Source organism: Pempheris klunzingeri, chromosome 4 (assembly GCF_042242105.1).
Source record: "Pempheris klunzingeri isolate RE-2024b chromosome 4, fPemKlu1.hap1, whole genome shotgun sequence".
Taxonomy (NCBI): domain Eukaryota; kingdom Metazoa; phylum Chordata; class Actinopteri; order Acropomatiformes; family Pempheridae; genus Pempheris; species Pempheris klunzingeri.
Genome location: NC_092015.1, coordinates 11,891,083 through 11,907,158, shown reverse-complemented (window position 1 = coordinate 11,907,158; position 16,076 = coordinate 11,891,083). Strand labels below are relative to the sequence as shown.

General features: G+C 43.4%; 1 protein-coding gene across 1 annotated transcript; it reads left to right on the top strand.

Moving 5' to 3' along the window:
- Nucleotides 1-7,999: 7,999 nt before the first annotated feature.
- six5 (SIX homeobox 5) lies at nt 8,000-15,936 on the top strand. Its single transcript, XM_070829560.1, has 3 exons — nt 8,000-8,685; nt 10,363-11,831; nt 13,036-15,936. Exons 1-3 carry the CDS (start codon nt 8,000-8,002, stop codon nt 13,674-13,676), a joined length of 2,796 nt encoding a protein of 931 aa, XP_070685661.1. The 3' UTR covers nt 13,677-15,936.
- Nucleotides 15,937-16,076: the final 140 nt, after the last annotated feature.

The window sequence follows — 16,076 nt, the reverse complement described above, 5'->3', positions numbered from 1 at the left end:
CTACGCCCAGCTCTGGAACGTTCCACTCGCCCGCCGACTGGGAACCACCAATCACATCACAGAAAGGGGATCACGGCCCCGCCCAGCTCATGTAGATTGACATATTTGATAACCAATCATCAGACAGGAGCGAATGACAGTTGCTATATAACCGCAGAGTGGCGCTGTGCTCCAGATAGAGACCATGGAGACGGAACAAAGGGTTATTGTTATGGGAACTATTTTAAACATGATGGATTTATTGTTATTGTTTGGGAGTTGATGACTCTATAGTAACAAACGACAGGCCTGTGCTGTATATTACTCCGGGTTTGACATGAATCTCAGGCACAACAATGACCAGCAAAGCCACACCATGCTTGGGTCCAATTTTAACAAAGGTTCATTATCATTTTAACTTCCACTCAGTCTGTTGAGTAAATCTGGACTACAAAAACTGATTTTTGTTGCAAGATATTTATTTATTTATACAGAACTAAGTTCATATTGTGTGCTATGGATATAAAATAACATTGCATTTTATAATGTCATATTTTGTGAGGAATGAAAAGTGATGAGAGGGTGCACTTTGACAGAAAACTTGAGATATTAGGAAACGATCTCCCTGCCAGAAAAACAAGGCTTTTCTTTAATCATGGGCATGTTACAATTAACCAGTATAAAGTCCCAAAGTGCTGTATGGGCAGAAAAGGGAAGGGGATGTGGGGAATTTTAATACTACTTTTAATACTACTTTTAATCACTACTTATAAAAAGGCCAAATATACAATACTGTGTGCCTTAAATTTGTACTAACAACACTACATGTAAAACTAATTACAGAACACTGGATTTGAATTAGCAATAATAACTGTATGACTAACATTATATTAATAATAAACTGTATCACCTTTATTTGAACTAACTAAGTGACCTATATAATCAACCATTAGAACCATTTGTGTTGCTAACACTGGAAGCTCAGTTCTTACTGACAATGTATGCACTGTTTTTAATCCTGCAGGGAGAGACATATTAATGCAATGCACCGCCACAGGGAAGAGCCATACCAACAAGCACTGGCCCCAGGTTCTGAAGGGCCAGACACATGATGTTTAAGTGGGATGTTTATGGCAAGAAAGCACAAGCATGCTTACATGCACTACTACACACCTCATAAACTACATTTCACACCCAGTACTGCACTCTAAGAAATTGCTGTAAATTTACGATGAAATTTCAACAGTAAGATCCTGTTATGTTTAAATACAGGGTTACCCTGTATAATAACAGTTTATAACATTATTTTACTGTATTATTACTTCAAGAAAAGAAAACAGTAATTTCTTGTATTTTTTGCAATGCATTTTGGGAACAAGAAGGTGAGAGAGCAGGAGACACGTTGGAGAGTGGAGTTTGAAGCCAAATTGTTATCTAGTTCCATCACCACAACAAACAGGTGAGTTTCTTACTGCTTTGCTAATTAGAATAGGCAAAAACCATCACTTACTTAAGTTGGAGTCATTTGTAAGATTAGCATTAGCTAGGCACACCATGAGTAAATTCTTTGCTAGCTAAACAGTTGCTAAAGGGGAAAACCCCATAAAACGTTCTCTTGTAATTTCAAATGTTGGTAGGGGTTGTTATATGGGTATGCAATACCTTGAGACATATTAATATTGGTTCAATTCATACCCTGGCTGGGCTTAGTAAATCAACTACAATATGGAATATCAAGAACATTAAACACATGTATATAATTACAGTACATGTTTTTCAACACCAACTCTGAACATGCACTCTTGTTTTTCAGGCGGTTCATCGGGATCAACCCTGAGCGGGGCACAAAGGCTGCAGGGGGCAAAGGAAAGGGCAAGAAGAGAGCTTCTCCCTCCGTCAGCCCTCCGGCCTCAAGTCTCCTGAAGAGACTGATGGATTTTGAGTGGGACTTCATATAGTCAGTTACACACATACACACACATAGACATGCACACACACGCACGCAGACACACACACGTAGTTGCTGCTGTTCTCAGTTCTCAAGCAACTTTTTTGTTTTGTTATTTTAGTGTTTTAAGAAGAATTTAAGTTTTAAGTTATTCTCTATGTTATGAGAAAGTGTGTTAATCCTAAGAGCCACCAAACTCTTTTTGTTTAACCTTAAACAGGTGACCTTTTCGCACAAGGTTTTGGCAAGACAGTGCAATACTTGTTCTTGTTCTTGTTTATACTTTGTTCAATTTCAATAAAGAGACATGGTTTGAGAAGACACTTTGAAGTTTTATTATTTGTCTTGGCATTTTAAGTTGCAGTTTCAAAGGCTATGTTTCTTTATCACATTAAAACATGGTGTTTATAACATGACATGCAAGAAGTAATTTATCAAATCACTAGGTTTAGAAAAATACATATATTGTCTATTTTGCTAGAAGGAAATGAATTAACAACAAGGTGTAGTATTTTGCTGAAATTCACAGTTAAAAGCTGCAAATATACGTCTTAAGAAAAAGTGTAAATAAACGGTAATAAACTGCTAATCTTTTCAACAGTACTTTCCTGTAAAGGTTTAAAATAACAGCTTTTTGCTGTATTTATACTAACAGTAGTTAACTGTAATTTTCAGCAACAGCAATATACCGTTAATTTTACAGTAATTTCCTGGCAACCCTACTGCCAGTTGTTTACCGTTTTTTAACAGGGGGAATTTCTAAGAGTGTGGGAGCTCCAAGGACGAGGTTGGTGGGAGGCCGTCATTGTAACAGCAGGATGAGATAGTTGCAGGGGAGGATGCTCTCAGAAAGACTCCATTGTCAGAAGCACACGCATGATAGGGAAAGGTCACCAGGGAGGATACTTTGTTTACAGGTACGGCTGCTGGATGAAGGTCGTGATGCCAAGAGGCTGGGACCAGCCTGTGCACCAACGAAGGGAGGGCCAAGCATAAATCCACGGCTACTCCCCACCTAGACAACCAATCAAAAATAATTGTATTCTTGCTGGAATGTATATACTGTTATTGCATATGTGCTTCAGGGCTCACTCTGGGACCTGTTGGCTACAGACTAACAGCTTGCTGACTGTGGTTTTCAGAGCTCAGACTGAGTCCTTGATCAAGCTCAATACTTATTCACACAGAAAATAAAACACCTTAAATGAGAGAAGTTGCCTGTCCTTCATCGAAAAAAACGAACACGCGACAAATTGGTGATTTCGAGGTGATCACCGAGGAAAAGGACGACGGGCAGAGTCCCCGGACCTGCCATCCAGGGCCTGGACATCTCCTTGCGACCCTCTGGACACTCACACGGCGCCACATCTCAAAGGTAAGCAGAAACCTGTTGTGATAAACCAAATTCTGCATAGTTTAATGTTGCATACTTAAGAGTGTGAGTGTTTGGAGGTAAGCAAAGAGAACTAAATTGCTGTATTTAAAGGGGGACTGTGATGTTTTTCTGTGGGAATAATGTTGTGGTATAACCGGCATTAAGCCAACGTAGTGAAAACTCAAGTGAGTAAAGAGAAAAAGAAATAAAGAAGAGGCCTGAAAAAAGAATAAAGAGAAAAATCCCCCGGCGTGGGGCTCCACTCGTGAGTGGGGAATCTGAACTAAAATAACAATACCAGTGCAATGCCATATTGTAGTCTTAGTAGTATTTACAAGTTTGTGTATTTTCTTGATGCTTTTTGGATGCTATTTTATGTTTCTGTGGATGCTAGAGCTCCGGTGAAGTAGAACAAAGGAGCGGTTTGGTAAAAGCGGATTTTGTGACATCACAAAACTGCTGAGGAGTAGAGCGGAGGAGAAGGAGGGGGGAGAGTCCGCTCACAGCTGAACAGTGACTCTCCGGTAGAGAAAAGAAAAAAAAAAAAAAAAAAGAGAAGATAGAAAGGGGGGGAAATTCAATCCCTGAAAAAAGGGATTGAGTGTGTTGTGCTCATGGTGAACTGCTCTGATTGCAAAATATAGCTATAAAATTGGGTTAAAAGACGTGGAGAAAGACGCAGCACTAATGTCCATGAGGAGTTCTCAGAGCAGCAGAGCACACTGAAGTCCACATGAGCTGCTGACAGGTCGGCCTATGCCCGGTCCTCCCAGTGAGGCGGGGCATACGACCCTGTTGGATGTGTGGCAAATTGACTGTGACGACTACATGAAATCTCTGACTGACCCTACTCGAGCTTTGTCTACACAGGTCCAACAGGTCGAGCAGAGACCAGAAGCAGCTGTTGTCCCGCCTCCTGCACAGGTACGAGTGGGTGACTGGGTACGGGTGAAGGTCCACAAGAGAAAGTGGTCGGAACCCAGGTGGACTGGACCGTGGGAGGTAACTGAGCGCACCTCACATGCAGTCCAGGTAAAAGGTAAAGCAAGAGCAAATTGGCACCACCTCACACATTGTGTACCAGCAGACCCACCCTCTCGGACATTACGAGAGGTTAGAAGTGATTTGGCTGACTTTTCCAAAACATAGGCACATTTGATAACTAAGCATGTACTCCAGCCCGCTTAGGGCAATGAGAGCCTCCATACAAAACAACCCCCAACTTTGGGGCGCGCTCGCAATCATTGTTGTCATTGTGGGATTTCCCTTGATGTGGTGGGAAATACTAATGCCAAAGCACCATGTGGTTCTGAATGTGGCCACTTCAGTCCCATGCCCCACCACACCAAGGCAATCCACAGCTGTTGTAACACCCCTCCCACTGTCTCAACAGGTGATCCCCAAGCACAGAGTCACCAGGAGAGCCAGGTGATGGTCTCCCAGGGAGACCATCACCTGGTATCCCCAGGCAGAGAACATAACCTTCACTGAAGGAGTGACTGAAACGGCAGCGGTAGATTTCTGTTCTATGGTCCCCTGTAGAAGTGTTGCAGCCGCGGAAGCCTTTCAACGGTCAGATAAGTATGTGTGCATGGTGTACAGCAACAACAGAGCAAGCCGACTGTGTTCTGTCTGGCCTCAGGCGGTCTGGACAACCAGCAGAGCAGACTGGGGATACAAAATTCCTAAGAGGGACGATTGCTATGATTTAAAGGGAAGGCTGACGGTGGTAAAAGGACAAGCACCTAACGACTGTGGTCTAACCTCATGTAATCCAATCCTCTTCACACTACGTAACCCACAAAAATGTGATTCTCGTTTGTACACTCTGGCAGCCTATGTTTCAGGCAAAGATCCAAAAAGATGGGTTTACTTCAACCTAAGACCCAGATCGGCTTCGGCAGGGGACAGCAGAACAGGTACTGCCAAACACACTCCCGGGCCCCAAAATCGCCAACCAACCAGCCTTGTTACCTATCTCAATGCTACCACTCTTAGGAAATTGGTTGCCGTGGAGACAGGCTTCACAGAGGCTAATGCATGGTTGGACTGGGTGATGTATTCGGCAGCAGAGTTGAAAGTCAAAAATTGTATTGCATGTGCTCCCGCCAGGCCTGTGTTGGGCACTGTACCGTTCAGACTCACTGTTTATAATGACCCTGTTGGTTTTGGTTGCATGCTTCAGCTGTTCACCTCTCCCAGCCTGCCGAATGACATCGCACCCTGCATTACCTGCTGCCTGCTTCTCCAACAACAGTTATCCCACCTCCCTTCACACTGTTCGCAGCCAACTACACGTGTTTCCAGCGGCAGGCAGACTCTGGCGTGGAGGTAGGAACCCTGACTTGGTGTAATGCTACGTATAATGTTAGGACCGCCTCCACGTCCATTCCACTTGGCATGAATAGCATGACTACAGCTAGAGCTGACACTTGGTGGTTTTGTGGCGGACAGACTTTGTATCCTGTGTTGCCTAGGAACTGGGTAGGGATATGTGCTTTAGTCCAGCTGGTTATGCCTTTCTATGCTCTGCCTCTAACTGAATCTGCCTTACAGAGCCTGCGGAGGGAAGTGGGCTCTTCCAGCCCCCGTCCCAAGCGCTCCATTGTGCCAGGGAGTTTCAATCCATCCATCTATATGGACGCCATAGGGGTCCCTCGGGGAGTCCCAGATGAGTATAAGGCACGCAATCAGATTGCTGCAGGGTTTGAGTCAATGTTTTTCTGGTGGTCTACGATCAATAAGAATGTTGATTGGATTAACTACATTTACTACAACCAGCAGAGGTTTGTGAACTACACCAGGGACGCCGTTACAGGCCTACATGAGCAGTTGGACAAAACTAGTCTGATGGCCTGGCAAAACAGGATGGCTTTGGACATGTTGCTAGCCGAACAAGGTGGGGTTTGTAAGATGTTTGGTTCTACCTGTTGCACGTTCATCCCCAACAACACTGCCCCTGACGGTTCTATAACTCGAGCCCTGCAGGGACTCACTTCTCTGTCTGAGGAGCTGGCTGAGAATGCAGGGATTACTGTCCCCTTCAGCTCCATGCTAGACACTTGGTTTGGAAAATGGAAGGACCTGTTTATGTCCATTCTTGTCTCCATAGCTGTGTTCGGTGCTATTCTCATGCTGTGTGGATGTTGCTGCATCCCCTGCGTTGGCTCGCTGGCGAATCGCCTGATAGTTACTGCACATCTGTTGCAATAATGAACACTAAGCATGTCACAAATTCAAATTAAAGGCCCAATTGTGAGTGTCTGTGTTTACTGGCAGTATTTGCATTAGGAAACCACCAAACCATCCGGTTGGAAAACTGGGATGACAACAAGTCTCACCTGAACAAGCACAAAGGCCTCAGTCAATACACAAAGCAAATACTATTCCTTTTAGGGAATACATGTCACAAGCCATTTTCTAATCTCCTGAAAATTGCATGATATGAATTATGGACAATACAGTCTGAGTTAGTCATCTATGCTGCATGAACATGAGCTGCCAGAATGCACTTCATGCATTTATTTTACGAGCTATTTGCCATTAAAAAGGAAACACAGTTATTCTTAATTATAAAGATCTGTCTGGCTTTATACAGAGTCCTTTAGAGCTGCTACTAGAAGTAGCCCTCTGAACTAAAATACCATGAATAATCACTGGGTCCAGCTCTGAGAACTTGTGATCATTTTTCACTACGCTAAAATATTATATTGATTAAATTAATCACAAAAATAATCAGCAGATTAAACTATGATGAAATTATTGTTGGTTGCATCCCTAAACTGTAATTTCTTGCATGTTGAGCCCACTGAACAGTAACCAGTCAGTCTGCTTGGGAGGAAAGTATTTAAGTCCCATTTTGCAGAACTTGTATCTTACTTGATTATTGACATTTTCTGCTTGGTGATATTTCTCCTACACCACCTTTCAGAGGGGGAACATTGCACAATTAAAACCACTATTATTAGTAGTAATAATAGTAATTTAATTTCCAGTAATTACAACAGTAAAATGCATCCTGCACAGAAACAGGATACACTATGCCACATAGCTAGTATGAACAATTATTTTCATTATTCACAAATGAGCTGATTATTCTCTCGATTAATCGTCATTTTGTATAAAATGTCAGGAAATGCTGGTAATAATTTCCCTGAATTCTTTGTGTTATCTGACCAAAGATATTGAGTTTACCATCATATATGACAAAGATTCAAAAAGAAACATGGTTGAAATTTAGATGATTTTCTGTCGATCAGCTGAAAGATTAAAAGACTAATCAGCCCTGTGCATTTTGCTGCAAAGACTTGTGCAGTTTCATTTCAGTAAAATGGTGAGTGCAAGACTTTTGCTTGCAGTGGAGTATTTAAAACATTACAGTATTGGTAGATTTACATCTGCAACTTGTTCTATCATCCACATTAGTCAGATGTTTGTTGAAAGTGGTAGAGTTAGAGCAGTAGGACAGAAATGTGTCAGTGTCGGTGGTGATATTGTGACATCTGCAGGGTCGTGCTGTGGATTAACTTTTAACAAAGACAGTGCATTAGGTCAGAGGAGAGGCGTGGCTGCAGGCACATTCATGGTTTGGTCTGCTGGGGGAGAGAGAGAGGGAGAGAGAGCTGAGGGAGGGAGGAGGAGGAGGAGGAGGAGGAGGAGGAACTACTGGAGGAAAAAAAAAAAAAGTTAAAGTAAAAATGGCTTCCTTGTCTTTGGAGTCTGCAGAACAATCAGAGAACAGCCCAGAGGAGCCAACTGCAACCAAGTCCAAAGACGAGAAAGATCCGGTTCAAGTTTCGGAAGAATTGCTCCAAAGTTTCCAAAAGTCGGCTCTGAGTTTTTCCACTGACCAAGTATCATGTCTGTGCGAGGCCCTTCTGCAGGCGGGCAATGTGGATCGCCTGTGGAGATTTCTCTCCACCATACCTCCTTCGTCCGAGCTGCTACGTGGCAACGAGACCCTGCTGAAGGCCCAGGCTCTGGTGGCTTTCCACCGGGAGGAATTCAAGGAGCTGTACGCCATCCTGGACAGCCACGACTTCCACCCGTCCAACCACGGGTTCCTGCAGGACCTGTACCTGAAAGCCCGCTACAAGGAGGCGGAGAGGTCCCGGGGCCGCAGCCTGGGCGCAGTGGACAAGTACCGGCTCAGGAAGAAGTTCCCCCTGCCTAAAACTATCTGGGACGGAGAGGAGACCGTGTACTGCTTCAAAGAGAAGTCCCGAAACGCCCTGAAGGAGTGCTACAAGAGCAACAGGTACCCGACCCCGGACGAGAAGAAAAACCTGGCCAAAGTCACCGGGCTGTCCCTCACTCAGGTCAGCAACTGGTTCAAGAACCGCAGGCAGAGGGACAGGACCCCGTCCGGGACCCACAGCAAAAGGCAAGACGAGCACTGCAGACACGTTCAATGCTTTTATTCTGTCTTTGTGGGTCCAGTTTGGTGAGATTCATAACTTTTCATTTAGGTTGCAGCTGTTCTGATCTTTCCTTTGTTTGTCAGGGAGCAGCTGCTCGTGTTTTTAGTTGATTCATGGCACAAGAGTTGTCCCCGAAAGTGCCAAACCTTGGTGGTAAACAAAGGCCTGCAAAGGGAAGTGTAGAAACAGTGTGTACACATTAAGCCTCATAGAAGAAAAACAAACAGCAAGTAAACACTGCTTCAAGTGGGAAGATGGACAGGGGAGCTGACTTTTGACAGCAGTAAAGCCACACAGGTCTGAGACCAGGAGCATGTTGCTTTGTTATGAAATGTGAGATCCAGGCGCCCACCGGGGCTCAAGTTTCCTGAAACCCTGCACCGCTGCACAAGGCCTGCAGGGTGACCGAGGTTGGAGTGAGGTTCAGCTTAGGTAGGTAAAGGTGGTAAAACGGAGAGGGGGGAAAAGATGGTTTCAAACAGGCAGAAATCTCTGAGTCTTACAGCGAGCAGGGTGGAGGAAGACCGTGAGGAGACAAGAGAGAGAATACAGCAGATTTATCTTATCAGGCTGGAGGCAGACAGTAAATCTGAATGGTCGACTGTGCTGCTGCACTTGAACCAACGACAGGCCCTGAGAGAGTTTCTAGGAATTTGATCCAGCTTGTTGTCCCCACTGAGAGTTTTGTACCTTTGCTGATCCGCTGCAGTGTGTGGTCGTTTTTATAGATAATACGGTAACAAGGATTCACACTAACACTGAAGTCAGCCACTGAAAAATCTATTTTACACACAGGTTCATTATTTTGTGTCTGAACATGAAAACATTCTATTTTTTACTGCACTTAATACACGATATTGTATTTATTATTTGCTGTGACTAGTAGAAGATCTTACAATGAAAATGTTCCTTCTGCAAACACACATAATTTCCTCATGCTACCGTCTTTAAACAGCATCTTAAAATGTATATTTTGATTGATTTGAGGCATATTTATAAACTTGTGTCAGAGTTGGCAAAAGCACAACTTTTGACAGGTATTACAAAGTCATTCTAAATATATAATATAAATAAAACTGTCATTTAAAGACTGAAGTTAATGAAACGTATCACAAAGTAAAATTGGCCAAAGTGCTGTCACACCTTGGGTATTATTTCATATAGTGCAGGGGGGATGTTGTTGTTCTGAGGCTCTCTGGAACGTTAAACCAGAAATGATCTTGTATGATAAGTGTCCACCTGAGATGCACGTCAATATAAGAGCAGGTGTGTGGTGAGAAAAAATATCATATTTAAACATTTCATATTTACTTTTTCATAGAAATGTTTGTCAAACAACCATTTTGGAGCCTAAAGTTAGCGCTGCAAGTCATTACATGTCGAAAATTAACATATCCTCAATTAAACAACTGTAAATATATCATGTCATAAATTTCCAAAACTGTTTCTAATTTCACACATGCTGCGTGTCTTGAGTGGCTGATATTTGTTACTTTGAGCAGGTAAAATTCCAAAAGTATTTTAAAATTATTGCTAAACAAAATGCAAATTTCAGAGCTGTGTGGTTACAGAAAGTGAATTTCGAACCTCTTACATATTGTGTTTAAGTGTTCTCATGTTTATTTTTTCCTCTGCTCCAGTGAGTCTGATGGGAACCACAGCACCGATGACGAGATGAGCACCATGGATGACACCCCTGACAAACCGGAGGAGGTTGCTGCCTCCACAGCGCCCATCATCTCTCTCTCTGCTGTCCCCGGGAGCACAGGGGGCCAGCTCATCCTCAACGGGTCCGGCGGCTTCCTCACAGCCCCTCAGTCCTTACTTCTAAACGGAAACTCCCTGATCTCCAGCAGTGGCGCCGGTGTCATAATTAACGGGCTAAGCTTGGGCGATTGCCAGACAGTCACGCTGAGTCCTGTTGCGACCAACTCACCTTTGATACTGAACGGGGCTCAGGTAATAACCAAACCTAGTATCAGTGCACAGCCGCAGCAAGTAGTTTCTGTGGCAGAGCAGGAGGTTTCAGCCATGGAGGCCAAGCCGAGCAGCCTTTCAGCAGTCGTTCTCAGCACTAACACCACAACAGTCTCAAACCCTTCATCCATCACCTCTCTTCCCCTGCAAATCAAAACTGACAGCGACAATGCAATGGATTTCATCAGTGTGCCTGAATCTGAGGGCAGCGGCCCAACAGTGTCCTCCTCCTCTTCTTCATCTTTATCCCCCTCATCTCCAACTCTCCCCTCACTAGTCTTAGCACAAAACACCCAACAGCAGGAGGCCCTCACCCTCCCGGCCTCTATGTCATCTGCCGTGTCCCTCTCCAGTCAGCATGGGGAGTACGTGGTCTTTGCTACTGCTGGATCCCAGTTAAACCCTTCTAGCTCTGTGGTTTCCTCCAGCACCTCCACCCCTCAGGTCTTCTCTCTGCCCCAGGTTGTGCCTTCCATCCAGGGGATACCAGTGTCCCAGCTGGTCCAGCACTCTTCAGGAGCCCAGGTGTCCCAGTGCCCCCAGCTGGTCCCAGTGTCCCCCCTCACCTCGCCTGCTCCGCAGTTCCAAAGCCACCCAGTGAACACAGGCAGCAAACTGGTGCAGCAGCTGCAGGATGCCTCAACAACTCTGCCCCAAGGTGCCACCACCATAGTCTCCATCTCCCAGCTTCACAGCAGTCAGCTCCCACAGCGAACTCCACAGCACCCGGGGGATCAAACCACAAACTCCATACCCAGCAAAGTCCAGGTCCCGCAGGTTATCTCCATCTCCTCCCCGACACAAGTGGTCCCAGTCCCCCAAGCCAAAGGCACCACACCAGCACAGTTAGTTCCCCTCTCCGTGCCTCAGCTGGTCCCCGTCTCCCCTATCCAAACCTCTTCCAGCATCTCTTTCCCCCAAGTGGTACCTGCCAGTCCGTCTCTCTCCATCCCCTCTGCTGGAGTGCCCTTACAGATCCTGACGTCAGCTCCTGCAGCTGCAGGGGTCGCTCAGGGTCCCCTCAGGATAAACCAGCTGAGGCCCATTCAGAGTGTGGGTCCCCCAACCAGCATGGCCCCTGGTGTGCAGCTCCTCAACTCTGGGATCATTCAGCTGCCCTCTGCTCCTCCAGGTACACTGGATTCAATACATAATTACTTATGTAGCAAGCAGCTAGGCAGCTGTTTTTAATAATAGATTTGATGGTTTAAGAGTTCTTCAAGCAAAATTGCAAAAAATTCACTGCCAACTCCCTCTCAGGATTTGATGCTTTTGTTGGTCCTATAGTATTAAAGTAAATGTCTTTGGGATTTGGACTGTTGGTCAGATAAAACAAGCAACTTGAAGACATTAATTTGGTCTCTGAGAAATGTCTGCATACAAGACTTTTTTCACTTCTTTCTTACATATACATAAATATATAAGTAATTTACATTGTTAATTTGGCTTGATATAGACTAAGGGACTGAAACTATAGCCGCTTAATCAACGCTGAAAATAAAATAAGCTATTTCGGCTGCAAGTAAGTTTAAGTATTTTATTAGATGGATTAGCTGAGGGAGAGTCACTTGATACAAGTAAATTCAGTAAATTACAGATAGAATCAAACAATCAGTCCACAATGAGATGAAATATTTTATGACTGGAACAACAACTGTTTCATCAAACTAGTGATACTTTTCTCAATAAATCAAATATTCTTTTGATCTTTAAAATGTCAGAAAATAATAAAAGCGGCCCATCAAAGTTTGCCTTCAGTCCATAACCTACATATATTCAATTTACTTTCACATTAGATTAGATAGATACATTCAGAAAACCTTCAAAACTGAAACCACTGAATATTTGGCATTTTGCTTAAAGAGCCCATAACCATGAATCTTTTATCAAAATAATTGCCAATCAATGTTCTGTAAATCAATTAATTGACTAGTTTAAAATATTTTTATGAATGTTTGTCAATTAGAACAGCATTTCTTTTATCCATAACACTAACATAACACACTCAAGACACCACAAAAACTGAAAAAATATGTTCTTCTGAGACAAAAAAAATCTGGAACTGATAAGTTAGTTATTTAACACACATCATTATATTTTAATTGAAATGTAAATACCAGTACAGGCAGAATATTGGTAATGCCTGATTGATTCATTCATCCTAACAATAATAACAGGTGTTTCACAAAATCTGCATTTGTTAAGTAGGCTATTTGTCTGCAAATTAACTTGTTGCTTCCATGTATAATTAGTAAAGATGTATTGAGGCTCCATCTCAAACTGGTGCACCTTCTGTTTGAATGTTGTTACACAGTCTTCATTTATCCCCACTGTAGGTAATCTTCTCCTCGGCGGAAGCCCCTATCTGAGCGTCCAGCAAGGCAAGCTGATTCTGACCATCCCAGCAGGCATTCAGCTCACCAGTTTGCCCCTCAAACCAGTCCCTGAGGCTTTACCCATCTCTGCCAATGGAGCGAGTCCCGTTCTCACTGCCTCCATCCTTCCTGCAGCCTCCCAGCCGTCAACCACCTCAGGCCCGACCCCCGTGGGCCTCACATCATCTCCGCTAAACTTCATCAACTCGTCTCCACCATACTGTCCTCCAGAGACTGGGACACCCGCCGTCCCCTCCCCTCACACGCTGGACCACTCAGTCGCCCCCACAACTCTTACTCCAGAGAGCATGCTCACCCTCAGCCCCATGTACAGCGGAGTGACACCCAACACCCAGCTGTCCCAACCAGCCTGGAGCCCCGCGCCCCTTTCCACCTCAGCTAGTCTAACTCTGTTTGATGTCCGTGGCAAGGGGGACCTACCTGTGGACCCGGCTTTGCTTGGCCTACCTGGAGGAGAGTCGCTGCTTCTGGGAAACTCCTCTCCAGAGCAGGATGTGGAGAATCCAGAGGAGATGGATGGGGACTCAAAGATTCTGACTCAGCTCCAGTCCGTCCCTGTGGATGATGAGCTGGGCTTGTAGTCAGTTTACGCTGCTAGTTGGCAACCCCATCTCTGAAAACAAAAAACAGCTAAAACACACAGTGGGTTACAGGCTCTGCTGTTTGTGATTTTATTCTACGGTGTACATCCTCTAAGCCCCAAATGTCTTTTACTATATATTTAGGTTGTTACATATACAGCAGCGATGCTCTCTCAGCAGGGCCTGATGACATCATGGTCTTAGCTGGCACTTTGAGATAAGTCCTCTGCAGCTCTGTTTCACATGAATGGACAGGGATATATGTGATGTTCACCGACACAATGTTCCCTTTGTCTCAGAGGTTTTTACTAAAATCCGTACGTGCCTTACCTGATTTATTAGATCCAGACAGAAGAACTAAGACAGATTAGTCTGTAACTGGCCCAGTTACAGGTCCTGGTGGTAAAAGACTTGTGCAAGTCATCATGGATTTGCCTGTACTCTCAGCTCTTTCTGCTGCAGACTTCAGCTGTACTTGGACAAGATGTCTGGGGGGTTTTGCCAGCAGTAGAAGGAGTTTGTTGTGGATCCACAGTAACGATACTGATTTATGCCACGTGGCATAAATCTAGAAACAGAGCCTGTCTGTGTCCTTTCTCTTGCTCACAGCCTCAATATATTATCCTTCATACACTCCAGGAATATGGTGAAGTTTCTGCTCTTCACAAACAGAACTGAGTCGAGTTTTATTTGAATCCATTGAACTGTGTTTTTCTTCAACCATTATTGCGTGATAGCTCTAAGGGCTGTACAACAGTATTTTATTCCAACATGTTACTGAAGACCTACTCTCTGCAGTTTTCAAGTAAGAATTCTGCTCTCCATTAGTCTAAATAACACACAGGAAATAAAAGGGTCTCTACTTTACTCTATGCAATGCATGTTTAGTTCTTTATAGGACACTATGTGGCACAGTGACTGAGGGGAACAGCCAGGACACTTGGGAGATGGAAATAAAGCTTTTAAATGACGCAGTGACAGTGCATTACACTAAAACTTTTGCTGTGATCCCACTAAGTGATATTTGTTGTCAAATGCATCCAAGATTTCTGTTTTTATGATATTGATAAGTGCCTTATGTAAAAGCTTACAGGTTTCATGTTTTAAAATTTGTTTTTGAGTTTTTACACAGTTTTACATTTGTTACACACCTGACCAAATTATGGGATTCACTCTATGGACCTTTCTGAATACCCACATTTGTGTATCTGTTGGATTTCCAGTGAAACATAATGTGACAGTTTTCGCTGCATAGTCATAGCTCTGTCTCCTCTTTTTGTAATATTTTGCACCTTTCATTCACACAATGTTTACGCTGCGCTGCCGCTCCGTTACGACAGTGGTTGGACTCATATTCTGCTCTTTAATTTCCTGTTATTTCTTTCTTTGGACCTTAATAATCCCCACAGAATAGCTGAGGAGGTAAATCAGAAAACAGGATACTGATTACGTGATGAAATCTGTTGCGAATTGATGGAAAAGTTCAGACAATTTAAACCTAAAAATGCTCATCTTTTATATGACCTTTCCACTGTCATAACACAGGTAGCTGTAAAACCTTTGGCCAATCATGGTACACAAAAACACACCTCAGTGTCACATCTAGTTACAATAATGGCCTTTGTGGGGTTTTTTATTATAGTATGTTTGTTGTTTGTCTTTTTTGTACATTTAATCTATTTAAAAGCATGTATCAATCAGTTTCTAGTTTTTAACTGAAAGAAAATGAGTCCTTGTGGAAAATAGGGTAGGCAGATAGGAAATGATATTCATTTTCACCTGGAAGTTCATGTTGTTGTGCAAACTGAGGTTTTACAATCTTAGGCTACAGGTATTAAATCAATTTTGATGTCGGATAGGTCATTTTGAAATACAGAAGGCCAGCCCCTGCCAATGAATTTTAAGGGCATTTGTTTCCAGTGGCCTTTGTGTAGATTATTAAATGGCTTGGAAAAATCAATTTCAGTTTAAATCTTTACAGGACATTTAAATTAGTTAGGGGTAAAGGGAAATGTGTCCTGTATGTAAAATATGGTAGCCTGTTTGTTTCTTTGAGCCATTTCTTACCAAAGTATGTAGACTTTAAAGCCTCTGTGGGCTTACGCACATTTGTAGCCTGAGATATGTTTTTACTCTCTCCTACCTGGCATACGTGACTCCAGATTAAACCAAAGATAATGTATTTTGATCGACTTTTTGATAGTTCTGAAAGGGATCATTTGTGTCTGTCATTCAAGGTTCTTGTTTTCTCATTTTTGTATTCAAATGCATTCTATTTTTTATATTACATACTATTGTAATAAACCACATTTACAAAAAGGTCGGGTGTTTCATTATTATGAGTGTTCTCATGCATGCATGCATGCACATTGTAGGACTGTGTGATTATTGCTAGCAGTT

What these genes read in the sequence shown, in the direction of transcription:
- six5 (XM_070829560.1), top strand. Translation starts at nt 8,000, where the DNA reads ATGGCTTCCTTGTCTTTGGAGTCTGCAGAACAATCAGAGAACAGCCCA. An exon ending in TCCGGGACCCACAGCAAAAG is followed by an intron (nt 8,686 to 10,362) that starts GCAAGACGAGCA and finishes CCTCTGCTCCAG; the next exon opens with TGAGTCTGATGGGAACCACA. An exon ending in GCTGCCCTCTGCTCCTCCAG is followed by an intron (nt 11,832 to 13,035) that starts GTACACTGGATT and finishes TCCCCACTGTAG; the next exon opens with GTAATCTTCTCCTCGGCGGA.